The sequence below is a fragment of the Sorex fumeus genome, unplaced genomic scaffold, assembly GCF_029834395.1.
Source record: "Sorex fumeus unplaced genomic scaffold, SorFum_2.1 ptg000013l, whole genome shotgun sequence".
NCBI classification, from domain to species: Eukaryota; Metazoa; Chordata; class Mammalia; order Eulipotyphla; family Soricidae; genus Sorex; species Sorex fumeus.
Genome location: NW_026606070.1, coordinates 6,765,100 through 6,776,730, shown reverse-complemented (window position 1 = coordinate 6,776,730; position 11,631 = coordinate 6,765,100). Strand labels below are relative to the sequence as shown.

The following is an 11,631-nucleotide window of genomic DNA, read 5'->3' as shown; positions in this document are numbered from 1 at the left end:
CTCCCACACCCCATCCCCCCCATCCCACCCTGCCTCTGTGACAGGGCATTCCCCTCTGTTCTCTCTCTCCTTTTGGGTGCTGTGGTTTGCAACAGAGGCATTGAGTGACTGATGCTTTTTATGTGACCTCCCAGGTGTGGCCCCAGAGTGGCCCTGGTGGTTGCCTGCAGCCTCAGACCCTCCCACGGAACCACCAGTCCAATAAGCAGAATATCACTGAGCGGGGTTCCCAGGCCCCTGACCCCTGGGAGCCCCCCCACCAAAAAATAAAAGTAGTGAAGGGCGAAATAACCAGATGTAAAGCCCTGGGTTTGAACCTCCACATTACGAAACAAAGCAAGAGGGGAGCATAACATGACTCTTGCCATAACCATGTTGCCGGACCCCACGCCAGGTGTTTCACTTGGGGCACCCCAGAGGGGGACAGGTGAGACCCCTCCCCGCCCCAAGGGACCCAGCCCTGGCAGCCAAAACCCTCCAGAACCCAACCTCCACCCTGCTCAGGGCCACTCTCCACACACTCGGGCCGAGCATCACCTATGAGTGAATAGTGAATATATTCCTGGACCATATGGCCGCATTTGCAGCCACGCGATACTTCAAACCACACACCCTCCCCATACTCCAAAATTACCGCACCACATTTGATGGCATTCAAAGTAGGAGGCAACCAATTTTAGATGGAAATAAACGTTTTTTTTACATATATATATGCACATAAGGCTCAACCTTTAACAACATGTTAGTGATCTCTTATGGCCCCGGGTGAAATACAACAACCGCCACACTCTTTCCTCTAAGGATACGATTTTGTAGCATTTTCAGCGGTTTTTCATAACAAACAATACAAAATATATCATTTTGGTTCTGTTTTGGGGTAAGGATTGGGGTGAGGGACGGAAATATCTGAAATATGGTGGTGGGAAGGTGTAATGATGGTGGGATTGGTGTATGAATATTAAATTTAATCAAATATTGTGAAATACTTTATAAAATTTAAAAAGTAAAAATAAATAAAATTGTATAAAAGCACTGTCCTCCTGTTCATCGATTTGCTCGAGCGGGCCCACTAACGTCTTCTTTGTGACAATTGTTACTGTGTTTGGCATATCGAATACATCACAGGGAGCTTGCCAGGCTTTGCCATGCAGGCGAGATACTCTCAGTAGCTTGCTGGGCTCTCCGAGAGGGGCGGAGGAATCAACCCGGATTGGCCACATGCAAGGCAAAAAAAAAAAAAAGCCAAGAGAATTAAAGCCAGATTGTCCAAATTCAAATTCCAACATTTTCTACCTGGTTGGGACACTTTCCGCATTTTCAGTGGGCCTAATAGGAAACTCCAGGGATCTGTGAAGAAGAAATGAATCAAGCACACGAAATGAAAAAGATTTCTGAGTGCCCAACCATGGAGCTGGTCCTGTCCCCCTGGACAGAGCTTTTCCCATTTCCCAGCTCCTCTGCAGCCGTGGACGCAGGGCTGAGCCACAGAGCTACAGCTGGAGTTGTTTCTAAAAGCACCTGTACTCCCTCAGTGAAAGGAGCAGGTGCGTCTGGGCTACTCCTTCTCCCGAAGCACAACAAAAACACAGAAACCCAGAGAGACCTTCCAGCCATCCTGCCTGCAGCTCTGCTCTGGAGCATGGGAAAAAACTGTCCCCTGCTGATGTCCTAAATCCTGTTACTGGCAGCCATGTCCAGCCACTACTGAGACAGCTCTCATTTCATGCTTCTGTTTGTTTGGGGACCGCACCTGACTCTGCTCAGGGTTACTCCTGGCTCTGTGCTCAGGGGTCACTTGTGGCAGTGCTTCTGGGATCAGAGATGAGTCCTGGGCCTCCACCTGCTCGCTGTACTCCCTCTCTGGTTCCAAAGCAGAAAGGAAATGGAAAAGGCAGATGTCCTCTGAGGTCAGCCCAAGCTCAGTTTCAGAGACCCTCTCCTTCTCACAAGACTCTCTCCACAGTGTTCCCCAAGGCCAGCTGATGGTTTGGAACGAGCAAAGGGATGCTCAAAAACCCAGTAATTCAGCAAAGCAATATTTTAATGCAGCATCAGTCCTGTCCATTTTATTTTCACTGTGGTAACACAAAACATAAAAATCTCTGGGCATAATCGGTCTGAAGTGTTAAGTTCAGCGGTATTAAATGCATCCCAAAGGTTCCAGAAACTCCCAGCGTCCATCTCCAGAACACTCTTCAGTTTCCAGCACCAAAGCTCTAGCCCTAGGCAACAATGCCATCTCCTGGCCCCCACCACGTCACCTGCCACCCACTGGCATACCACCCTAAATCAGGATTGTATTTGTCTTCTCACGGATGACTAAGTTCCCTGACTTTCAAGGTCTCACCACATGAAAGCATGAGTCAAAATGTCCTTCCTCTCCCTGTGATGGTTTTAGAAGAAAAAAAGGAGTGGGAGTGGGAACCGGGAGTTCGATGCCTGGCACTACACGCCTCCCCCACACACACACACCTCTCCCCCCTGCCCTCAACGCTTCAGGCTGTGGCAGCCCCTGAGAGATTCCGGGCCAGAGCCCGGCGGCACCATCTCTGTAGGCCCAGTTAGCTCAGTGTCTCAGGCAGAGCCCAGGGCTGCCACAGATTGGGAGGGGGAAAAAAAATTTTTTTTAACGTAAGATCAACACAATTGATTTTCCCTTTTGTGTCGGGCTCCACACAGCCTGCTACTGATCTTGTTTTTATTTAAAATGTTCGAATTTTGTCCACAGTGTATATTTTTGTATTGATTTTAATTTTTTTAAATATTGTGTTAGCTTATAACATAGCTTTTGAACTTAGTTTTGGGGGAAGGGGTACAAATTTAGGTTCCGCTTAAATGTTGTGTCCGTGATGAATGCATTGCTTACCTCGCCAGTCCTGCCACTGCTCCACAAACAATGCCGGGTGGTGTGTCTAGGAACCTTCCCTCCCTCTGGTGTCTTGATATCCAGTCCTCTTCCCCAGAACTAGCCTATTTCTAGAGACAGTGAACGATGAGCCTTGCAAATCTTTCACTTGCAAACTGATCTGCCCAAATCCGTACCGAAGCCACCTCACTGGGCACCCCCAAGCTAGTCATCGACAGCGAGAGACCCCTGAGTCCCAGAACCCACAAAAGTGATTCCAGCTGATCAACCCTCAGCCTGCTTGGTTCTTCCTCTGGAAGCACAAGGGAGGCTCCTGTCCGCCTTTCCCCCTTTCTCCTGCTGAGTCTGGTACTTCCCTCACGGATTTTTAAAAAGCAACACGCTGACAGAGTATGCGAGGAGGGGAACGGAGAGAGGAAGGGTGCTGCTTTAGGTAGATGATGGGGAAAAGCATCTCTGCCTTTTGACAGAATCCTAAAGGCACAGGTGAGAAATGTCAGGAGGACAGAGAATCCTCTAGATACTTTACTTCTTTCTGGGCCACTGCTCTCTTCCCTTTTTTTTTTTTTCATGATTTTTACAGCACTATTTTCTAGTTTTCTCTCTTCCTTTTTTTTTCATGATTTTTACAACACTATTTTCAGTTTTCCTCTTGTCTTTTATTTATTTCTGGGCTGGAGCGATAGCACAGTGGTAGGGCGTTTGCCTTGCACGCAGGCAACATGGCCGGCCCGAGTTCGATTCCTCTGCCCCTCTTGAAGAGCCCGGCAAGCTACCGAGAGTATCTCTCCAGCACAGCAAAGCCTGGCAAGCTACCCATGATGTATTCGATATGCCAAACATAGTAACAATTGTCACAAGGGTGACGTTACTGGGCCCACTCGAGCAAATGGATGAACAACGGGAGAACAGTGACAGTGACAGTGGGCCACACCCAGCTGAGGGTTTACTCCTGGCTCTGTGCTTGGGGGTCACCTCTGGCAAGGCTCAGAAAACCATATGTGATGCCAGGATCAAACCCAGATTGGCTGCATGCAAGGCAAGTTCAAGGCAAGTGCCCTACACACTGTAATATCGCTCTGCTCCCCCACATTGTTTTTGGTTTGGAAGCCACATTCCATGATGTCCAGAGGTATTCCTGGCCCTCCATTCAGGAGTCGCCCCCCAGAGGGCTCTGGGGAGCATCAGAGATGCTGCGGATTGAACCCAGGTCACCTGCGTGCAAGGCAGCGCCTGAGCCACTGTACTATAACTCAGACCCCTCCTCTTGCCCTTCACATTCCTCACGTCTCTCGGAGACTTCCAGAAAGACTCCTCTCTCCTCTCGGCCGGAACCGCCAGCGTTCAGTAAATCGCAAAAATGACCAACACAAAGGGAAAGAGGAGGGCCACCCGCTATATGTTCTCTAGACCTTTTAGAAAACATGGAGTTGTTCCTTTGGCCACATACATGCGTATGTACAAGAAAGGTGATATCGTAGACATAAAGGGAATGGGCACTGTCCAAAAAGGAATGCCCCACAAATGTTACCATGGCAAAACTGGAAGAGTCTACAATGTTACCCAGCATGCCACTGGCGTTGTTAACAAACCAGTCAAGGGCAAGATTCTTGCCAAGAGAATTAATGTCCGCATTGAGCATATTAAGCACTCTAAAAGTCCAGACAGCTTCCTAAAACAGGTGAAGGAAAATGATCAAAAAAAAAAAAAGAAGGAAACCAAAGAGAAAGGAACTTGGGTTCAACTGAAGTGCCAGCCTGCTCCACCCAGAGAAGCACACTTTGAAAGAACCAATGGAAAGGAACCTGAGCTGCTGGAGCCCATTCTTTATGAATTCATGGCATGAGAAGTGTTTGTTTAAAAATAAAGAGACTCCTGGACTATATATATAAAAAAAGACTCCTCTCCTCCAGTTCCCCAGACTCTGGAGTCTGCGGTGTTTCGGACACCGAAGCCTCTCTGTGACCATCCCACAGATACCTCAAAGTCATCCTACCTCTCACTAAATTATCTCCCCTGCAGCCCAACAGCACACATGACCCAAACATGAAAGCCTTTCAAAGCCAGTCTTCCTGCCTGGATTGTAAAGGCGTCACTGTTCTCCCCTCTCTCTGTCACACCCTGCCGTGTGGTCTGAGAATGCTCCCATGCCCCCTACAATGATGTCAGTGGTCTCACACTGTCTCTAAGATAAAGGTCGCATTTCTGAACTCCAACCCATCACCGCAGCTTCCTGTCCAACAGTGCCGCTCGCCATCCAAACCCTTGTACACCAGGTCACAACAGCCTCCAAAGCCCAAAATCTATTTGTCGACAAATCTATTTGTCCTTCTGTGCAGCTACGGACTCTGATAACTGCTCCTGAAAGTTTTTAATATCCAAACTATGAAAGAAAATATGTATATGATAGAAAATGTTGAAAAGAAAGAATAAAATCGTTTCACTACCAATACCAATCACTATCTGTAATCCTACCATGCATTGATAAGTATTAAAGATTGAGCCACAGGGACTGGAACAATAGCACAGTGGGTAGGGCATTTGTCTTGCACGCAGCCGACCTGGGTTCAATTCCCAGCGTCCCATATGGTCCTCTCAGCACCTCCAGGGGTAATTCCTGAGTGCAGATCCAGGAGTAACCCCTGTGCATCGCCAGGTGTGACCCAAAATGAAAAAAAAATTTTTTTTAATTTTAAAAAAGTAAAGATTGAGCCACAGAGGAGATTAAAAACTCCAGAAGTTGTTTAAATGAAAATGGATAAGGAAAAGTTGGGTGAAAAGGGTGTTTTTTTTTAATGTTCCTCTCTGTCTGGAATGCACTCCAGCCCTTTATGCTAGGAATAACCAACCCGAGTCTTTCCTCCATGAATCACTTTCCTTATTTATTACCCCAAAAGAGCTCATTTACACTTGATTTTGTCACTCTGTACTTCTACATTTTTCTACATTTGTCCCAACCAGACGTGATCAAAGGGTTGGGTCGGAGCGATAGCATAGTGGGTAGGGCGTTCGCCTTGCATGCAGCCAACCCAAGTTCGATTCCTCCGCCCCTCTAGGAGAGCCTGGCAAGCTACAGAGAGTATCTCACCTACACGGCAAAGCCTGGCAAGTTACATATGACGCATTCGATATGCCAAAAACAATAACAAGTGTCACAATGGAGATGTTATTGGGTCTGCTTGAGCAAATCGATGAACAACGGGAGGATAGTGATAGTGACAGTGACTCTAGATCACACGGCTACTTCTCCCAGAAGGGAGCATAACATGAGACCCCCATAGCCATGCCACCAGACTCCATGCCAGGCTGTTTCACCCGGGGCACCACAGAGGGGGGCAGGTGAGAGCACTCCCCGCCCCAAGGCCTCCACAACCCAACTGCCACCACACTGAAGGCCACTCTCCACGTGCTCGGGCCAAGCCTCACATATGAGTGAACATATTCCTGAACCACACGGCTGCGACACATCATAAGACACTTCCTACACATTCTCCATAATTATCATACCCTATTTGATGGTGTTCAGACAGTAGGCAACAAATCATAGAGGGAAATATATATATACATGCATATATACATATTTTCAGATATAGATACAAATGCTCACATCACCCAAACCTTAACAACATGTTGATCATATCCTATAGAATGTCTTAATGGCCCCTGCCAAAATAGAACAATCTTCACACTATTTCCTATATGAACATATTTTTTGTAAATAAATAAATATTTTTTAAAAAGGGTCTTTACTCTATATATCCATCTCCTCTTCTAGTCTAAAGGTCCTTGAGGCTGGGAATCACAGTGACCATACCCAGCCCCAACACATGACAAGTCTTCAAAAACAAATGATACTAAATCATGATGGCTCATCTTGAGTCAGAAAAACTGAAGAGGTTCCAGTAACTGCAATTACACTTGACAAGAACTTTGAAAACTTCACGCATTTTTCTAAGCACCTCTTTTTCTCTTAAAGCATTCTTTCGGGTCACATTTTCAATGCAACTGTGTGTGTGTGTGGTTTATAGATATAAGCTATTTTAATGAGACATGTTATACAATAAGCAAATCCTAATGAAACCAAAGGACATAACAGGGTCATCTGGTAGCGGCCGTCCTCCCATTGAGCTTGCTTAATGACTTAGCCATTCATAATTAAACATTCTGCTATTATTTTCAAAGCATTTAAAATAATCAGTTAGTTAATACCAGATCACCTCTTTGCGATTAGCCAAATTCTCTTATAATATTTTAGAGATAGTTTTTAAAAGACAGAAAGGACAAATGACCCTCGTGTAAGGCAATTAGATCACCCACACCAGGGCAGTCAGATACAAAGCTCAAGTTATGGTGCCAGCAAAAGATTTCCACTTCACTGGGGACCCGTGTCCAGCACTTACCAACTGAAGAAATCCCACAGAGCAGAGGTCAGTTTACTGATGCGGCCAGGACCATCTGTGGAAAACAAAGTGTCATTTGGATGAGACAGGAGAAGACGTCAATATAATCTAAAATGCAAAAATAGGAACATAAACAGTAAAGGAACTAAAAATGACTGCTTTTAATTACTCAGCCCTTACCAGTAAGAAGGTTATTCAGAGTAAAGTAGAAGGAGGTGGAAACATTATATACGTATAGACAAAGAGGTACACATATATACAATACATAAGAGGTCTGCACTCTGGTATAATAATATTTTTGGGTCCTCATATATTCTTATAAAAAGATGAAAGTTCTCTGTGCCAAGTTTGTAAATGATGAGGGTATATTCAGGCCAAGAGACTTCAGTTCAATTCCAAATGGAGATTACTACTGTACCACACTACCTCCAACTAACACACTGACCCAGTGACCTGTGCTCTCTCATTGAGCATCAACCAATTGAGTTCCTTAGGTTTCACGAAAGGCTATCTACAATACACTGGGGGAAGGGCAGGGAGACGTTGCAAGACACTTCTGATTGCTGACTTGGAATCAGTGATCCCTGATCTTCATGAGCCTGGAGGGACACCTGAGAGGAAGTGTAATCTTGTCCGGAAAAGCAGCTCGCTACACTGCAAAGAGAGGCAGGACAATACACACAAGCACCTCAGACTCCTCACTTGGCCAAAGCTCTCACTGACCAAACCTACGGAAAACCAGAGGCGAGGGGCCAGAGATAGCTAAAGGGAAGGGACATTTGCGTTGCGTCTGGGAGCCTCGGGTCAATCCCTGACTCCAGAGTCCTCCAGGAGAAGTGGGAACAGCTCACGAACACTAAACTGACACTCACCCTTGTGCATCTCTGGCTGTGGCTTCAAAGCAAAGCAAAGCAAAGTAAATAACCCAACTTCCAGGGCACAAAATAAGGTGTAAAACAGAAAGCCTGAAAACTGGAAACCAAATAGTCAAATAGGAATTTAAGTGAGAACCACGGTATCCTGAGATTTCTTTAGAGGTAGTTAATGAAGCAAGTATGTGTGTGTGTGTGTGTGGGTGTGCACGTGCGCGCGCGCGTGTCCTAAAACTGAGGGTGGGGAGAAGGAAGAGTTATATAGTATGACTTAAAATATAACAAATGTATTTTTACTTCATTTTTCCATTCACTTTCAACAGAAGCACCATCTCCGAATGCAACAGTTATATATACCTAGGTCGAGAAATCAACATGATGAATGACCTGGCACCTGAGTTGCGCCGGAGGAAGAGAGCGGCTTGGAATGCCTTCAAGAGCATTGAAGAAATAACTAAAAGGACAAAGAACCTCCAGCTAAAAGCACATCTCTTCGATTCCACTGTTCTTCCTGCATTAACATATGCTTCAGAGACCTGAGCCCTGCGAAAACAGGATGAGAACACTATTCGGGTCTCAAGAGGAATCAAAAGAGCTATGCTTGGAGTATCACGCTTCACTCCAATGAGAGACAGAATCCGGAGTCTCAATCTCCATCAAGAATCAGGGACACTGTCTCATTTGCCAAGGCATCAAAAATAAAATGGGCTGGACACGTAATGAGGCTTACAGACAACCGCTGGACTAGAGCCATTACTGACTGGATTCCAGGGGACGTCAAAAGATCGCGTGGACACCCCCCTACAAGATGGTCAGACTTCTTCGTCAAGACCCTGAATAATCGGTTTGAGGCTCTGCATGTTCCTAGAACGAGCAGATGACATTGGGCTACGCTAGCACGCAACAGGGACAAATGGAGACGTTACTGGCACCTGCTCGAGTAAATCGATGAATGGCCCTCCCGTTGATCGTCGATTTGCTCGAGCGGGCCCAGTAACGTCTCCATTGGAGACTTTGTTGTTACTGTGTGTGGCATATCCAATACTCTCGGTAGCTTGCCGGGCTCTCCGAGAGGGGCGGAGGAATCGAACTCGGGTCGGCCATGTTGGCCGCGTGTAAGGCGAAATCCCTACCCGCTGTGCTATCGCTCCAGCCCAAATCGATGAATAACGGGGTATTAAGTGATCAAGTGATTTTTACTTCAAGACCACAGAAATATACTACTATTATATCCTTAATATTTTTTTAACTTTCTGGTAAGATCACTTAATCACTTAATCACTAAACTTCCCGTTAGTCGTCGATTTGCTCGAGCGGGCGCCAGTAACGTCTCCATTTGTCCCTGTCGCGTGCTAGTGTAGCCCAATGGCATCTGTTCGCTCCGGGAACATGAAGGGCCTCAAACCGATCGTTCATGATCTTGACGAAGAAGTCTGACCATCTGGTAGGTGGGCGGCCACGCGGTCTTTTGACATCCCGTGGAATCCAGTCAGTAACAGCTCTAGTCCAGCGGTCGTCTTTAAATCTCATTACGTGACCAGCCCATCTGATTTTCGACACCTTGGCAAATGAGACAGCGTCCCTGATTCTTGATCGTCGACGGATGTCAGAACTTCGGATTCTTTCTCTCATTTGAGTGAAACGTGATATTCCAAGCATAGCTCTTTCTATTCTTCTTTGGGAGACCTGAATAGCGTTCTCATCTTGTTTGCGTAGGGCCCAGGTCTCTGAGGCATATGTTAATGCAGGAAGAACAGTGGAATCAAAGAGATGTGCCCGGAGCCGGAGGTTCTTCGTCCTCTTAGCTATTTCTTCGGATGTTCTTAAAGGCGTTCCAAGCTGCTCTCTTCCTCCTGCGCAGCTCAGGTGCCAGGTCATTTGTCATGTTGACCTCTCGACCTAGGTACACATAGCTGTTGCGTTCGGAGATGGTCGTTCCATTGAGAGCAAATAGGGCGTGAGGAACGAGGCTGTTTCTCATAAACATTGTCCTCGTAAGATTCAGCTGTAGTCCTACCTTTCCACACCCACGGTCAAAGTCGGCCAGCATTTGTGCCGCTTGGCTGATGTTTGGTGTTATTAAAACAATGTCATCAGCAAAGCGGAGGTGGTGTAGTTGCCAACCATCTATCTTCACTCCCATTCCTTCCCATTCCAGTCGTCGCATGATGTTCTCGAGGGTGGCACTGAAGAGTTTCGGTGAAATGGTATCACCCTGCCGCACCCCTCTCTTGACATCAACGATCACTTCTTTGTAGAATGGTGAGATCCTGGTAGTGAATCCGCAATACAGCTCACGGAGGATCCTGATGTATTGGGCTTGAATGCCCTGATTGGTTAGGGCTTCAATGACCGCTTCCATCTCAACAGAATCAAAGGCCTTCTTTAAATCAATGAACATTAAACAGAACAGCATCTTGAACTCCCGAGAAACCTCAATGAGCTTGGTTATCGTGTGGATATGGTCGATGGTGCTGAATCCTTTGCAGAACCCGGCTTGCTCGCATGGTTGTCCTTCATCTAGTGTTCTGCCAATCCTATTCAGGATGACTCGAGTGAACAACTTGTAGATGACAGACAATAGGCAGATCAGGCGATAGTTGCCAATGTCATGGATGTCTCCCTTCTTGAACAGTAGTATGGTCCTGCTGGTTTTCCACTGGGACAGAACCTTGCATTCAGACAGGTAGTGAGTGAAGAGCCGAGCCAGTGTATTGATGAGTACTGACGGCAGGTTCTTCAGGTGTTCAGGTCTGACCTTGTCTGGGCTGGGTGCTGTTTGTTTCTTTACCGACGAAATGGCGTGACGGATTTCAGAAGGGAGAACGTTGGGAACGACATCCATCCTGTGGAATTTGGTATGTCGGCAAGTGGACATGGCTATCGAAGAGATTTGAGTAGAAGTCATGGATAATCTTCTCCATTGCCATTCTGGAGGATGTGATGGATCCATCAGGACTTCGGAGGGCAGTCATCTTGGTCTTGTAGTTGGCGAAGGACAGGCGGGCATTACGAATACTTTTCCCGGCTTCTGCCGCATCTACCAGTACTTCTGCTCTTCTCTCTTTGAGGTCTTCCTTGATCGCATCTCTGCACTGCTTTGCAAGCGCGGACATTAGCTTGCGGTTGCCTGAGGCATGCGCCAAACCAAGCTGGCGAATTAGCTCAAGAGTTTTCGAAGATAGGTGATTTTTTGTGGCTATCTCTCTCTTGGCGTTCCTCACACATTCATGGAGGTGCTGAACCAGTCGATCGTATTCCTCGTCAATGTTGTCAGCAATGGCATCTTCCCATGTTGCCGCAATAGTACCAAAGAGTTCCCAGTTGGTGGTCATTCTGGGAGTTCTCTTTTTGAACTTTGCAGCCCTTTCTCCCCGCTCTGTGAAGTAGAATTTTGCACGAAGGAGACGGTGGTCCAATCCCGTTCGAAATTTTGGGACAACAGCGACATCAGTCAGGCAAAACCGTCGATTGAATATGATGTGGTCTATTT

At 46.6% G+C, this 11,631-nt stretch overlaps 1 protein-coding gene across 1 annotated transcript; it reads left to right on the top strand.

Annotated features, from left to right (window-relative positions):
- Nucleotides 1-4,199: 4,199 nt before the first annotated feature.
- On the top strand, nucleotides 4,200-4,763 carry LOC130020754 (60S ribosomal protein L21-like). The gene has a single exon (XM_056111440.1). It carries the CDS (start codon nucleotides 4,227-4,229, stop codon nucleotides 4,710-4,712), a length of 486 nt encoding a protein of 161 aa, XP_055967415.1. The 5' UTR covers nucleotides 4,200-4,226; the 3' UTR covers nucleotides 4,713-4,763.
- Nucleotides 4,764-11,631: the final 6,868 nt, after the last annotated feature.